The sequence below is a fragment of the Hypanus sabinus genome, chromosome 6 (genome assembly GCF_030144855.1).
Source record: "Hypanus sabinus isolate sHypSab1 chromosome 6, sHypSab1.hap1, whole genome shotgun sequence".
NCBI classification, from domain to species: domain Eukaryota; kingdom Metazoa; phylum Chordata; class Chondrichthyes; order Myliobatiformes; family Dasyatidae; genus Hypanus; species Hypanus sabinus.
The window spans coordinates 136,199,126-136,215,907 of NC_082711.1; the positions used below are offsets into that span (position 1 = coordinate 136,199,126).

Genomic DNA, 16,782 nt, shown 5'->3' on the forward strand with positions numbered 1-16,782 from the left:
TGCCTCCAGTAAAAAACTGTGGCAAATAAAGCAGTTCCAAAACAGCATGCCAAAGCCATTTTATTTTAAACACTAAATTAACGCTTGTTTCAAAGTTTTGTGTTTTGAGCAAACCATTGATCAACACAGCTGAATTTTTATGACATCTAAGTTCCAAATAAACCACATATTGGGAACATAAAAAGTCAATTGTACAACGCAGAAGCAGGTCCTTCAGCCCGTGGTGCTCATGACAATCACAATGCCCAGCTACACTAAACTCATTCATGTGCATTAATCCTTATCTATCAGCTCCCTTTCTATCTACGATACTATCCAAATGCCTATTAAATGTTGTAACTGTATCTGCCTCTAACACTTCTGGCAGCTTGATCTGTATAACTCGGGGGTCGGCAACCCGCGGCTCCGGAGCCACATGTGGCTCTTTTACGTCTGTGCTGCGGCTCCCTGTTGCTTTGGGAAATAACTGGTTGTGGCGACCCTTTTCCTGGCACATCCGAACCGACTCACAATTAGATAGCCTACGGGGGTTTGCGAGCACAGAGCTTTGGAGCCTCTGCGCCATGGGGGGCAGGTTGAGGGAGGCTTAAAAGTGAGGCTGAAGATTTCGAATAAAGTTTTTTCCTTCGACTGCAGTTACCGACTCCGTGTCGTAATTTTAGCGCTGCGTGTAGCACACCGCTACATGGTCAGTATTTAATTAAAATGTATTTTATGTTAGTTTGTTAGTTTTTGAAATGTAAATCTAAATTTGAAGATTATGGTGATCTTGTACAATCTAAATAAGACGTTGTGGCGACCCATTTCCTGACACATCCGAACCGGCTCACAATTAGCCAGCGTTCAGGCTAAGGGAGATAGCCTACGGGGGTTTGTGAGTACGTGTCTTTTGCAGCATCCGCGCCCATGGGGGGGCGGGTTGAGGGAGGCTTAAAAGCAAGGCTGTTTAGTTCGAATAAAGCTATCTTTGACTGCAGTTTACTGACTGCGTGTAGCACACCGCTACAACGTGTTTTTATCGCTGGCTGTCCAGAGGGGAGGTGCTGAAACGCTTTGTCGCGTGTCTGGAAGAAGTGAAAACTTTCCTGGGCAGCAAAGGGCTCACCTTTCCTGAGCTGGAACAGCCAGAGTAGCTGGAACAGCCAGAGTGGCTGGAAAAGCTACACTTCATGGTAGACATGACAGCGCACCTGAACACGCTGAACACAGCTCTTCAACGGGGTAAGGACGTACAGCCCTGCACATGTTGGAGGATGTTTTGGCATTCGAGCGCAAGTTGACGTTGCTTGCCAGAGATTTACAGAAAGGCACATTGTCTCACTTCCCCAATTTGAGAGAGTTCAAACAAGGTCACGACATGATAAATTCGGAGTATTTACATTCTGCAATCATCGCAATGCAAACATCGTTTGGGAAACGCTTCTGTGAGTTCAGAGAGGAAAAAAACACATTATCCTTCCCGGTCACTCCCCTAAGCATCGATCCATCCCTACTGAATACGACTGCATTGTCAGGTGTGAGTCAACCTGAACAAGGATGATAAATATTTTAATTGCCTATTATTTTACGTATATTCATATGTTTTCATTGTTCAGTGAAATAGTCCTTTTATTTTTCAGGTTGACAGCTGGCTGACGTTATTTTTGGTTTGCTGCTGGCGGCAAATTTAAGTTTGGCGTTTTTCATAAATACAAGAAGGACTCAAATAGACGTCGAGTATTTTACTTAAAAGTAACCTTCAACCCAACGTCTTTTTTTCGGAGGTCAAAATGTTTTTGTGGCATGCAGAAATGTAATTTCGTTTTCTCTGCAGGAGTTCATCAATTTCATAAATGCAACACATTATAGTTTGTTTATACATAGCATAAAGGCAAAACAAAACGTTGTATGCAGTGTTATTTCATTTTATATGCAAACGGGTTTTGCGGCTCCCAGTGTTTTCTTTTCTGTGGGAAACGGGTCCAAGTGGCTCTTTCAGTGGTAAAGGTTGCTGACCCCTGGTATAACTATTACACTCTGAAAAAAAGACATGCCGTCTAAATTCCTTCCCTCTCACCTTAAACCTACAACTCCAGTTTTAGACTCTCCCACACAGGAGGGAAAATCTATCTAACCCAACTATGCTCAATTTTATAAACCACTAAGTTACCCCTCAGACTCCGATATGAGAATAAACCATTTAGCCTTCCATTTCAGGCAACATGATGGATCTTTTCTGTATACTTTGCCATCCTTTGGCAATCTACAATCAGAACTGTACATGATATTTCAAATGCATAACAATTTTTTTTTAAACTGGATAATAACAAGCCAACCCTAACAGTCAATGTCTCATTTTATGAAAGCCTTTGTTACTTCCTTATACACCTGTGACATCATTTTAAGGAGCCATGAGCTTTCACCCAAGGTTCTTCTGTCTATCAACACTCAGAGGTCCCTGCTATCTTTTTTAAAACTATCTCCTGTTTGTATTTGCCACCCCAAAATACATTACCTTACACTTGCTGGGATTAAATCTGATTTGGCACTGGTCTGCCCAACTTTCTAATTGATCTATGCTCGTACCTATCCTTAAGGGCAATCCATCAACAACAAAATTACTAATCAGTCCACCTAATGCTCATCCAATAGGCATCCATGTCAACAATGGGTCCAGCACTGAACCCTGCAGTACACCACTGGTTGCATACTTTAGTCAGAGAAGGCATCTCTTGACCACTAACCTCTACTTCCATCAAAAAGCCATTTTTGGATCTTGTTTGCCAAAACATCTGGGATCCATGTAAACTGACGTTCTCTGAACCAGCCTACCATATGAAGGTTGTCAAAATTCTTGTCAAAGACCATGCAAGCCATATTTATTGCCCTGTCGTCATCAAGTTTTTTTAAAATTACCTCTTCAAAAACATTCCAGATTTATGAAATAGGATTTTCTCTTCATAAGCCTTTGTTGAATCCCTCTAATTAGTCCTTGCCTTTCCATGGGAACACAAATCCTGTCCCTGAAAATTTAGTCCAATAATTTCCTTCTCTACTATTGATGCAAGGTCCACCAGCTTGTAACTCAAAGTACATTAAAGTTTGGATACAATACACAACCCTGAGATTCATCTTCTCATTCACATCCAAAAAGATTATATATAACAAATCAATGGTATCAGCACTGATCCCTGCAGTACACATTGGTTGCAATCTTCAAGTCAAGAAAGCAGCTATTGACCACCACTCTCTACCTGTATTAACAAGACAGCTTTGGATCCAGCTTGCCAGAAGTCTTGGATCCCATGTAACCTAACCTTCTGGATCAGCCTCTTGCTGATTAGCAGAAATTAGGTACCAAGTGGCCTGAGCTAATGCTGCTCAGCAGGCACATTTCCCAGTTGTGTTGTTATACCTGGAGAAGTATTGAAAGCGAAGTGGGAGGCTAGATTTTATAATCATATTCTACCTTCCATCATGTAAAAAGCATCCTTCAGATAGAAAATCCAGTTAAATCATCACCGTAAAAAAAAACCCTATCCTTGGAAGGAATAAGCAAAGGAATTGCATGCATTACAATAGGCAATGACTATAAACAGGAATCTATTTCATCCAATTTCTTACAAACTCAAAAATTTAATTTGAGCAGCTCTGGAGCAGTGGAATTCAGATTAATGATTGCATTTAAGTTAGCTATAACTGAGAGACAAAAAAAAAGGGGTGTTTAGCATGGAACAAAAGAACTTAAGAACATACTGACAATCAATAGATAGGCCAAAAAATTTCTTTACAAATTTAGTTCTCCATGGAACTGTCAATGCAAATCATGTCTGGGAGGTCCTATCACCAAACGTCCTCACTAAAAGTTTCTGCTGCAATTTCAAGGTGCTCTGAATATTCTCATGGCCTCAAAGCAAGGAACGCACACATCTGCTTGCTGAACTTGAATTTAGTGCAAGTGCCTGCTGCTCACTGAAAATTTGAAGAGTAAATTAAAATACTTCGATGGTCTATATGATCAGCAAGTGAGTTGGTTGGAAGAAATTTAAAACAATCACGGAAGGGGAACTGACAACAAGTAACAAAAGCGATGGAAAAACTGAAGCTTGCACAATTAAAGGCCAAGTACAATTATGTCAACAATAAATAACTACAGCTCAAACACAGATACAATTGCACCCAATGTAAATACTAAGGATTGTCAGGCATGAGTTAAGTATGAATTATCTTCTATTACTAATTCTAAGAGGTGTTAAAGCAAACCACACCTTAAATTACATGGTTGTAAGTTAGTTTACCTTTTCAAATTAGCCTAAATAGATTCTTAAACTGGTTTCCAAGCAACACTTAAACCAAATACTGCCAGAGCATAATAATCAATTTGCATTGATACCAAAAGAAATCCATAATTCAAACTCTGACACCAAACTACAGAAGAATATACCAGAATGGAGACTGAAAGCTTAATTAAGGATCTAAGCTTTAAAGGAATGTCTTTGAAATGGTTGGGTGGAGTGGGCGGGGAAGAAAGAGTAGGGTGTGGAAAGGAAGACATTTGAGAATTTGGGCCAAGGCACCCAAATAGGATGTGCAAGCAATGGGAATCCAGAATGAGGAGAAAGCAAAACTTCAAGATTGTAGGACATTGTGGAAGGTTATGGGAGAAACTGAACACCATTAAGAATCTTAAATTTGGAGCACTGCCAAAATGGGATCCAAAGGTCACCATGACGATGGGATAGTTCAATTTAAAAGAGTAAAAAGGCATTTTCAGCATGTGCTGAAGCCTGCAGAACGAAGCACAAGTGTCCAAGCCCAAAGGTGTAGATTCAGTAATGTAGATTGGTGCAATGGAAAAATGTTTGAAAAATTAGACAGCAAATCTCAGCACGTTACAATTATTTTGTTAGAGATATTTACTGAAAATATCTGATATGTTCAGGCTTAAAATTAAGCTAATACTTCAAACTTTATTAAAGTGCCAGCTGAAATTAATAACAATCCCATCTTAATGCCAAATCAAGCACCTATAAGTGGTGCACAAAATGCTAGCATGCCAAAATATTACTAAATGCAACCTGCAACAATTTTACATTACTAAGCATGGGGAGTCAAGCAGTTGCTTTCACAGAACTTGTAAACACCAAGGCACAGCAGTTTATACCGGACAACTGAACCAGACAAATCTGAATCCCACAATGGCAACAAGGAAATTTAAAAGTTCAAGCAATTAATCTGGAATTAAGGTATCTAACTACCACTAAACACATTCCAGGAAGGAAAATCTGCCATATACACCCAGTCAGGTTTGGATGTTATTCTTGGCCCAACTCGATCACTTCTCAAGTACCTCTTCAGTCCAGAGATTAATATTGTAAATACCAGAGACAGCCATGACCCATGAGCAAAATTTCAAAATTCTTGACAAGGCTGTCCTAGTAGCCAGTCATGGCAAAAACCCAATCTTTTCAATTTGTCGACATTGACCAGTGGGCACCCTTACTATATTAATCCTCTTTCCCAGCAATTGATCTATAGACTTCTGTGCCCCAGCAATTTAAAGCCTACACACACAGCAATCATGTTCTACATTAGCCTCCAGTCCAACATCTCCTCTGAATTGAACGACTCTATCCTAGACAAAATCCTGGTGAATCTCCTCTTCACTCTCACCAGCCCTCATACAGCAGTGATTAGAACGGAACACAGTACTCTAGTTGAGGTCTGACCAGGTTTTGTGAAGTTGGGAGCAGAACTTATCTCTGTATTCAAGGCTCCAACAAATGGGGGGGAAAAAGCTCATATGCCTTCAAAACCTTATTATGTGTTGCCAACTTCAAAAATTTATGGATTTATAATCTGAGATCACTGTTCCTCAATGCTCAAGGCAGTAACATACCTGATGTTCATTCAGCCTCATAAATACACCAAAACACACCACTTCTCATTTGTCAGAATTAAACTCAATCTGCCATTTTCTAGCCCACTTCACCAAGACATCTATAATCAAATGCACCCCAATACTACCTTCCACAGCACAGACATCCAAATCACAAAACATTCTTCTACCATCACACCATCTTCTACTACTATGCCAACATTTGATTCAGTTTGCCAATTTGTCCAGGATCCCATGGACCTCAACTTGTGGATATTTGTTACTAAAGTCCATGTAAATCACATCTACTGCCCTGATCTTCATTGACACACTGTCACATCTTCAAGGAAGTCAATCAAATTTATCAAACAGCATCAGCTTAACAAAACCACATTGACTGTATCTGCTTTTCCAAATGATCATTACTCCTTCCTCTTGCTAGCACCTTCCCCATCACTGATGTTAAAGCTTACCGATTTATAATAACCAGACTTTTCCTGCTGGCTTTCTTGAAATGGGACTTCTGTCCTCTTCCATTATCTGCTACCTGACTTGTGACCAAAGATTTAAAGATTTCTGCCACAGCACCAGCAAACATTTCTTACCTCCTTCCTGCAGCAAGTCGAGATAAATCCTGTGCAGTCTTGGAAGTGTGCACTAGACCTTTACCTTCACTGAATTCTCCCACTAAGCTTGTTACCTTTTGTGATTACTGATAAAGAGGTGTTCATTTGCACCACAGATTGTCTACAATGACACCAAGGATTCCTACTATTCTAGTGATTATTCTTTTGCCCTTAATACTTCAGATTAATTTTAACCTTGTCTGCCAGTGTTTATGATCCTCGGCCTTTCCAATCTCTTTTTTAAACACCTCCCTACTCTTAACACCATCTCCCCTGTCAATATTACCCTTTATCCATCATATACTTCTTTCGCCTCCATTCAAACTTAAGCATTCAGAATTCCCCATTCATGTTACCTCTGGGTTTTACTCTTACAAGAATATGCTGGCTTTGAACTCTTGCTATTTCTTCTTTGAATGCTTCCCAAAATGCAGGTATAGACTAACCTGCAAGTGGATGGTCCCAATCTACCTTTGCCAAAGTTCTCTCTTAAGTTAATAATATAAGACCTTACTGATGCACCTTTATCCTCTTCCACAATCACTGTAAAATATACAGCCACTGTAGGTCAGTATCTCCAGACTGCGTCCCAACTGACATCTTTTCCACTTGACCAGTTACATACCCCGATGTACAGCAATGTTCCTCCCTTTGTTGGTCTAATTACTGTCAAAAAGCTTTCCCACCACACTTCAAAAATTCCTTCAAATGTTAAGGCTATCAGTTAATATTTGGGAAATTGAAAGACCCCACTACTATTTTATAGTCTCTCTCTGACATTTGCCACTTATCTGCTCTTTTATCTGTTAGATCTAAATACCTCTGTAGCAATATCCTTTCAGTTTCCCCTAATTAATAGGAAAATGTATAGTTCAGTGGGGCTACCTTCCCTTCTTAAGAGCTTCACAAGAATAAGACCAACTACAAACATTCCCTTGCCTTATTCAGAACACTTTTAATTAATACTTAAAGTCAGGCTTAGTTCCTAACAATCACTACAGCAATTGAAATAACTGTTAAAATTATGCTATTTAACTTGCAAGTTTTCAGAAACTGCAGTCTTCTGGTCAGTGTAAAATATGAAGCCTCGACAATTCAGTAACTGAGCAAAGTGACTAATTAGTGAACCACTATCCAATAACTTGTATTCCAGATCACAGTAAAGGTCCAACCCCAAGGAAAAATACAAATGTGACACCAGAAAGTCACTGGTCGTCAAGATTAGACCACTTACAATATGGTCACGTCACCACTGACAAACCAAAGTTCATACATTTAACAAACCTGTGAGGCATGTCCATATCTTTGGCTTGACTGTCCACTGTAGCCACCATAGCTGCAAGAAAGAAAACACATGAACAAAGGTAAGATTATGAGAACAAGTTAGGCAAGAGCTTGTACATTCATCAGAATTAACCTATGATAAGACATAAGAAGTGGCATAAGGCAAAGCTCTCCATGGTTTCAAGTCACAGGTTTTTCTTGAAGTAGCATTGGAAAAAATCTTATTAGCAGAGCCTTGTCATGGCAAGAAAGAATTTTCATTTTAAACGGAAAGCCAAGATCTACAGGTGTACCCCACTTTACAAATGTTGGCTTTATGCCACTTTGCTTTTACAAAGGACCTACATTAGTAACCTGTTTTCACATTACAAGGAGGATTTTCGCTTTTACGAAAATTTTTCCCATATAAATTAATGGTTCTTCACTTTGCGTCATTTCGGCTTAAGAAAGGTTTCATAGGAATGCTCCACCTTTGTAAAGAGGGAGACACCTGTATATCCAAGTTAGCTTATCATCCTTACACTATAAATCTGTGTGCCTTCAGTATACAGAATAGTACAAGGTGTTGCTATTTGATTAGTGAAGTCTTTGACAGATTTTGGGAGAAATGCAGTAATTTCCACCTTCCCCATTCCCTCACTCCAACTACTACTTTGAGTTGAAAACTGAATGAATTCATCACTCAAAATTATTCATTTCAAATTATATTCACTCTATATGATCAAATTTTCCTGACAAAGCCAGAGACAAGCTCCCAGGCATCTTAAATCTATTAAATAATAACTCTTCAGCCATGACAAAATTAACATTGAAGAGTTAATCACTAATTTGAAAGTGGAGAATTTGACGACTTTTTCTTCAAAAACTGTAACCTTGAATCTAGCAAACACAAACAACTAAATGAATCAGGGTCTTTTGTTCGAAGAGCAAAAGTGATTAATTTTTACCGATCCCATCATTCTAGATCATTAGCCCCAAATCTGTTTCCCTAAATTGCTCTCCCCTTAATAATCACAGATCATTCGCAGTTCATAGCCATTAGTAGAAGTGTTAGATAATTAAAACACTGTAGCGGTGTGCTACAAGCAGCGCTAAAATTACGACACGGAGTCGGTAACTGCAGTCGAAGGAAAAACTTTATTCGAAAACTTCAGCCTCACTTTTAAGCCTCTGTCAACCGGCCCCCCATGGCGAAGAGGCTCCAAAGCTCTGTGCTCGCAAACCCCCGTAGGCTATCTAATTGTGAGTCGGTTCGGATACGCTAGGAAATGAGGCGCTACATAACCCCCCCCCAGAACCGGCGATACATCCCCCAATGTCCACAGCCTGGGCCAGAACCTGCTTGGGAGGTCGGCCTCTGCGCCGAGGCGCCGGAAACTCGGCCGGTTGCGCCAGGTCCACATGGGCCGGCTTGAGGCGGTCCACCGTGAAAACCTCCTCCTTCCCCCCAACGTCCAGCACGAACGTGGACCCGTTGTTCCGGAGCACCGTAAACGGCCCCTCGTATGGCCGCTGCAGCGGTGGCCGATGCCCGCCCCTTCGCACAAACACAAACTTACAGTTCCGTAGGTCTTTGGGTACGCAGGTCGGGTGCCTCCCATGCTGTGAAGTGGGTATGGGGGCCAGGTTACCGAGCTTCTCGCGAAGTCTGCCCAGGACTGCAGCGGGTTCTTCCTCTTGCCCCCTCGGGGCTGGTAGGAACTCCCCGGGGACGGCCAGGGGCGCGCCGTATACCAACTCGGCCGACGAGGCGTGCAGGTCGTCCTTGGGCGCTGTGCGGATGCCGAGAAGGACCCAGGGAAGCTCGTCCGCCCAGTTGGCTCCTCGCAGGCGGGCCATGAGGGCCGACTTCAGGTGACGGTGGAAACGCTCCACTAGCCCGTTCGACTGTGGGTGGTAGGCAGTGGTGTGGTGCAGCTGAGTCCCCAAAAGGCTGGCCATAGCTGACCACAGGCTGGAGGTGAACTGGGCGCCTCTGTCGGAGGTAATGTGGGCTGGTACACCAAAGCGGGATATCCAGGTGGCGAGCAGGGCTCGGGCGCAAGATTCGGAGGTGGTGTCGGTGAGCGGGACCGCCTCTGGCCATCTTGTGAACCGGTCCACGATAGTCAGGAGGTAACGCGCTCCGCGCGACACTGGCAGGGGGCCCACGATATCCACATGAATGTGGTCGAAACGCCGGTGGGCGGGATGGAACTGCAGCGGTGGGGCTTTGGTGTGTCGCTGAACCTTGGCCGTCTGGCAGTGCATGCACGTTCTGGCCCATTCACTGACCTGTTTGCGGAGACCGTGCCAAACGAACCTGCTGGAAACCAGCCGGACAGTTGTCCGGATGGAGGGATGCGCCAAGTTATGAATGGAGTCGAAAACACGTCGCCGCCAGGCTGCGGGGACGACCGGACGGGGCTGGCCGGTGGCGACGTCACAGAGTAGGGTCCTCTCACCTGGGCCCACGGGGAAGTCCTGGAGCTGCAAACCAGAGACTGCAGTCCTGTAACTCGGAATCTCCTCATCTACCTGCTGTGCCTCTGCCAGTGCCTCAAAGTCTACCCCTTGGGAAAGGGCATGAACTGTAGGGCGAGAGAGCGCATCCGCCACGACATTGTCCTTACCCGAGACGTGCCGGACATCCGTTGTGTATTCAGAGATGTAGGACAGGTGGCGTTGCTAGCGGGATGACCAGGGGTCGGATGCTTTCGTAAACGCAAAGGTAAGCGGTTTGTGGTCCGAGAACGCGGTGAAGGGCCGACCTTCTAGGAAGTACCTGAAATGCCGGATTGCCAGGTAGAGCGCCAACAGTTCCCGGTCAAAAGCACTGTACTTGAGCTCGGGTGGCCGCAGGTGTTTGCTGAAAAACGCCAGGGGTTGCCAGCGACCTGCGATGAGCTGCTCCAGCACCCCACCGACTGCCGTGTTTGATGCGTCCACTGTGAGGGCGGTAGGGGTGTCCATTCTGGGATGTACTAGCATTGCGGCGTCAGCCAAAGCTTCCTTCGTTTGAACGAAAGCGGCGGCGGACTCCTCGTCCCAGGTAATGTTCTTGCTCGGACCCGACATCAGGGCGAACAGGGGGCGCATGATCCGGGCAGCTGAAGGGAGGAAGCGGCGGTAGAAATTGACCATACCTACGAATTCCTGAAGGCCTTTGATCGTGGTGGGTCGGGGGAAGTGGCGGACCGCATCTACCTTAGCGGGCAGAGGGGTTGCCCCGTCTTTAGTAATCCTGTGGCCCAGGAAGTCAATGGTATCAAGTCCGAACTGGCATTTGGCAGGGTTGATTGTAAGACCGTACTCACTCAGTCGGGCGCAGAGTTGACGGAGGTGGGACAGATGCTCCTGACGACTGCCGCTGGCTATGAGGATGTCATCCAAATAGATGAACGCGAAGTCCAGGTCCCGTCCCACCGCGTCCATTAACCGCTGGAACGTCTGTGCGGCATTCTTCAGGCCGAACGGCATGCGGAGGAACTCGAAGAGGCCAAACGGGGTGATGAGAGCCGTTTTGGGGACGTCGTCAGGATGCATCGGGATTTGATGGTACCCTCGGACAAGGTCGACCTTGGAGAAGATCCGGGCGCCGTGCAGGTTTGCCGCAAAGTCCTGAATGTGCAGCACAGGGTAGCGGTCCGGTGTGGTAGCCTCGTTCAGCCTGCGGTAGTCGCCGCACGGTCTCCAGCCCCCCGTCGCTTTGGGCACCATGTGCAGGGGGGAAGCCCAGGGGCTGTCGGACCGCCGGATGATCCCCAATTCCTCCATTCTCTGGAACTCCTCCTTCGCCAGTCGGAGCTTGTCCGGGGGAAGCCGCCGAGCACGGGCATGGAGGGGTGGTCCCTGTGTCGGGATGTGGTGCTGTACGCCGTGCCTGGGCATGGCTGCTGTGAACTGCGGTGCCAGAACCGATGGGAACTCCGCCAGGACCCTGGTGAAATCGTTGTCGGACAGCGTGATGGAGCCGAGGTGAGGGGCTGGCAACTGGGCCGCGCCCAGGGAGAACGTCTGAAAGGTCTCGGCGTGTACCAGTCTCTTCCTGGGCAGGTCAACCAGCAGGCTGTGAGCTCGCAAAAAATCCGCACCCAGAAGCGGTTGGGCTACGGCGGCCAGTGTGAAGTCCCACGTGAACTGGCTGGGGCCGAACAGTAGCTGCACCTGACGGGTGCCATAGGTCCTTACTGTGCTGCCATTCACGGCCCTCAGGGGGGGACCCGGTGCCCTGCTGCGGGTGTCGTAACTCGTCGGAGGTAAAACGCTGATCTCAGCCCCAGTATCGACCAAAAACCGGCGTCCCGACCTTCTATCCCACACATACAGGAGGCTATCCCGATGGCCAGCCGCCGTAGCCATCAGCGGCGGCTGGCCCTGGCGTTTCCCGGGAACTTGCAGGGCGGGCGGCAACGGCGGGCTTCTGCGCCCCACCGCTGGTGGTAGAAGCACCAGTGGTCATTGGGCCGGGGGTTAGTGGGCTCTGCGGCCGGGCCTGGACTGGTTTGCTGCCGGGAGCGTGGCTGGGAGATCTGTGCGATGGACGCCCCGCTCACCTTTTTGGCGTTCCACAGCAAGTCCGCCCGGGCTGCCACCTTCCAGGGGTCACTGAAATCCGCGTCGGACAGCAGCAGGCGTATGTCCTCGGGCAGCTGCTCCAGGAATGCCTGCTCAAACATGAGGCCTGTGTGTCCCTCGGCCAGAGACAACATCTCATTCATTAAAGCCGATGGAGGTCTGTCGCCCAAGCCATCCAGGTGCAGTAAACGGGCAGCCCGCTCGCGCCGTGAGAGTCCGAAAGTCCTGAGGAGCAGGGCTTTGAATTCCGTGTACTTGCCGTCTGCCGGGGGCGACTGTACGAACTCCGCGACCTGGGCAGCTGTGCCCTGGTCGAGGGAGCCCACCACGTAGTAGTAGCGGGTGTCTTCTGAGGTGATCCGGCGAACGTGGAATTGGGCTTCGGCTTGCTGGAACCATAGGTCCGGGCGCTGTGTCCAGAAACCCGGCAGTTTCAACGAAACCGCATGAACAGAGGCGGCGTCGGTCATTTCTGGTCCAAAAATCGTTTGGACCGTCGGGGTCACCAATTGTAGCAGTGTGCTACAAGCAGCGCTAAAATTACGACACGGAGTCGGTAACTGCAGTCGAAGGAAAAACTTTATTCGAAAACTTCAGCCTCACTTTTAAGCCTCTGTCAACCGGCCCCCCATGGCGAAGAGGCTCCAAAGCTCTGTGCTCGCAAACCCCCGTAGGCTATCTAATTGTGAGTCGGTTCGGATACGCTAGGAAATGAGGCGCTACAACACTAGAATTTAAAATAAGCCACTAATTAACTGGCACTTTTCTATTCCGTTACACATATTGGTTATATTTTTTAAACCAGTGGCAAATACAACTAGATAAAAGATTGATAGCATTAGCTTATTTAGGACCTTCACAAGCATAATTCAGGTGAAGGGCCACAACTGACTTATAGAGATTTTGCAAAATTACTGTGCCTTTCCATCCCTACCCCCTAACTGCTCACTATATTTATCTTTAAAATATAGACAGGCATACCTTTGTGCTTGAGCTCCAGGCTGATTGTAATTTCCATAATCTGCTCAAAAAAAATGAGAATCAACATACTTCTGTAATCACCTTTCAAGTTTGTCCAGTATCAGATTCAATTTTCAAAATGTAACATTTTCGCTTACAAATAAGCATCAACGTACAAATTTCCCCAAGGGAAAAGAACCATGAGAAAATGTAAAAAACTGGTGGTTAAAATGGTAACTAACCCATACAGATCTTAAATTGCACTGAATTTAAAAAAATTAATGGATCACTGTCACAAATACATTTAAAAGAAACTGCTTAAATTGATGGAAAACAGACTAAAAGGCAATTACACCCTAAAATCTTCAGGAATTGCTAAAAAAAAATGCCATGATAAACTAAAAGTCTACATGCAACCTTGTCATTTTAAATAAAGGCATTACATTTAGAAGAAACATTTGAAAGCCTTAAAATAATAAAAAAAATTACAGCCTCTAGCTAAACTTAACTCATGCAGCAAACAAGGTACAAATTCCCATTATTTAGAACTTCTACAAAATTGAGATTATGAAAGGGCCAATCCAGGACTCTTCAGGAATTCAGTCAGACAAATTAATCTATTTCACCGAGAGAGGAGAGCCAGACTTAATTAAAGAGTCATAGTGCATATTCAAAATTTTAACATTAAGATCCTAACTATTCCTTCACTTTATTTCTTTATTAACATGAAACCATAATTTTCAAATAAACACTTTACACCAAAATGGACTTTTGTGTCATTCCTCTAGTTATGTTATTCTAAAACTTGTGTATAATTTCGACTAAACACGACAGTCTGGGAATCTTAAGCAACCACAGGAAAAATGCTGGAGGAACTCAGCAAGTCTGGCAACATTTATGATGGGGTATAAACAGTTAAAACTTCAGGCAGAGACTCTTCATCAGGATTAATGATTTTATTGCAAATGCTGCTCATCTGTGATGTTGAAACTACTTAAGTGTACTTGAATATAAATTTGATCTTGACTTTGAATTGGCAAGACATCAATTTACAAATAATTCTCATAACCAACCCAACTAGAATGTCTCCTAGTACTTAAAATTCACAAGGTATGTTCCTCTACAAGTATGCAATCATCCAAATCTAGCCCTAAGAACAGTAGAGGGTCAATATATTCACTTTTATAAGAAACAATCCCATTACACACAGACGTGTGAAGCACGACTGTTTCACAGGATTCAGCTCAAACCATGGCATCAAGTTTGCAGATGACACAACAGTGGCTAACCTCATCGACAATGATGACATGATGAAGTACAGAGGAACTGGACTGGCTGGTGCATTGGTGCAAGAAAAACAACCCAAGCCTAAACATAGGGAAGGCCAGGAAAGTAATTGTGGACTTCAGGAAAGTGCAGATGAACCATCATCCTCTAAAAATACATAGTTCCTCCATTGAGTGTATTAAGTGCACCAAATTCCTGAAGTTCACATCACGGATGACCTCACCTGCTCTCTTAAATAACACCTCCCCACACAAGAAGGCACAGCAGCACCTCCACTTCCAAAGAAGATTGAGGCAAGCAAAACTACCCAGCCCCATATTAACTGCATTTTACAGGAGCACCATTGAAAGCATCCTGACACATTGCATCTCCATCTGGTATGAGAGCAGCCAAACAGAGGACTAGAAGTCCCTACAAAGGACTGCGAGAAAAGCTGAATGGATCATAGAGGTCTCCCTATTATCCATCAGGGACATTTATCAGGCGCACTGCATATGCAGGACCCTATTAAGGATCTCACCCATTCATCCAGCATCCTCTTTCTACCATCAAATTTTGATACATAACAAGAAGCACAATCAGGATGGGAAATATGGCCTGATGGAAGGAACTTGGGCCTCTGAACTCCCTGCCACATCACATTTCAAATGTCACTGGTTAATCTGTTCCATAACTTATACTATTTAATTTATGAACTTTAGTTTGATATGTGTGATTCATCAGTGGATTTTATCCTTACCTTCATAAGTTATTCTGTGTTATGTGTACTACTGTGCTTTGCACCCTAATCTGGAGAAATATGATCTTGTTTCTATATACATTATGATTATACAGGTATATAGCAAAATGAACTCGACTACGTGAATTACTGTCAATGCTTTGCACTTACCATTCCTTACCCCTGTAACTCTCCCAATCATAAAACTTCCGATGTTAATTGCACATTTAAAACACTCCCAATTTACTTCTCAGACTGAACTCAAATCCAGATATTCAATATTTTGTAAGAAATAAACAAGTTTTGACTTCAATTTTAATACGTTCTCGATACCTACACGTTTACTCTCACATCACAAAGACACGTTAGTGGGTTACCAGCGAATAAAAGGAACCGAGTGGGCCTCTGAGAAAGAGAACTATTTGCAGGAGCACTAGTAAACAAGGAGGGTTATGGGACTGCTCCACTGGGAGCCCGCCTAGACCTAACTGAGTTTGTGTTGTACTAAGGCCACAAGAAGCACCCAGGGGATAGGAACTAAAACAAGCACCAGTTACTCGACCACCTGGCAGACCAATTTGCGGCGGGTTTCTGCGCCCTGACTTGGCATTTGGGGAAGGAGGGGGGCGGCTCACTGACCGTCCGGTCCTCCGTAAAATGGCGGCCTACCACCTGCACATTTGGAACTGCGTCACGACCGTCGAACCGCCGGGCTGCAGTGGCGTATCCTCGCCAGGCAGCCGGCCACAGCGTTCGGACAATAAGGTGGGAGCCTCAGGGCTTCAACCGAAGCCAGCTTTACGCCGAGCGCTGCGAAAGGCGGCATGCCACCCGGCGGACAAGAGTCGTCACCCCGGGCAACACAAGCAGCCTGCTGACGGATACCAGGCACCGTCGCTGTGCGGCAGGGTGTGCGGGTACAAACGGTAGCGACAGCCCGCTACCCGATGCCCTAGACTCAGCCTTACCCGACATGATTTCGGCAACTGGCGATCCGGCCTCACCGACTCGGTCCCTTTCGCCTACTGAGTCTGCGCTAAAGCTGGCTCCGACCACCCACCGCCGGAGGGGGGGAAAAGAACAGTCAGAAATAACACCCAGCACACCGCCGATACACACATGAAGCCATAAATCTCCGCATGTAAAAAAAACTATATAATTATCCCTCTAAAAACCTCCGAAGAGATTATATTGTACATTCCCACCTATCACTGGCCCCAAATATTTATGGGCACTCCCTTCAGTGAAGTTCTAGGTCCCGATATGACCCAACTCTGTTCCGGTTTTCCAAGCGCGGGCTGAAGCCCACGTGATCCGGCGACAAGGTGGCTAATGGGCAGATGCACGGTTGGCTCTAACTGTCCAATGTGTTGCTATATCGTGTAGTTTCTATTTTTTTTAACTTGGTTTAGATTGGTTCACTTTTAGAGTATTTATTGTCTGCAGTTCTGGAATGAGGCTTTGGAGAAGGTGCAGAAAAGATTTGTCTGTAT

General features: G+C 45.1%; 1 protein-coding gene across 2 annotated transcripts in view; it reads right to left on the reverse strand.

Annotated features, from left to right (window-relative positions):
• Positions 1 to 16,361, reverse strand: part of LOC132395867 (RNA-binding protein FUS-like) — a 39,202-nt gene extending 22,841 nt beyond the window's left edge. The window contains exons 1-3 of one of the 2 annotated variants that reach the window (XM_059972987.1): positions 16,258 to 16,361; positions 13,306 to 13,345; positions 7,768 to 7,819 (exon numbers count right to left, since the gene is read on the reverse strand). In XM_059972987.1, the coding sequence (XP_059828970.1) occupies positions 7,768 to 7,819; positions 13,306 to 13,345; positions 16,258 to 16,264 (99 nt within the window). In that variant the 5' untranslated portion in view covers positions 16,265 to 16,361. The remainder of the gene's footprint in view (positions 1 to 7,767; positions 7,820 to 13,305; positions 13,346 to 16,257) is intronic. The other variant, XM_059972986.1, reaches the window with a different exon arrangement.
• Between the last annotated feature and the right edge of the window lie 421 nt (positions 16,362 to 16,782).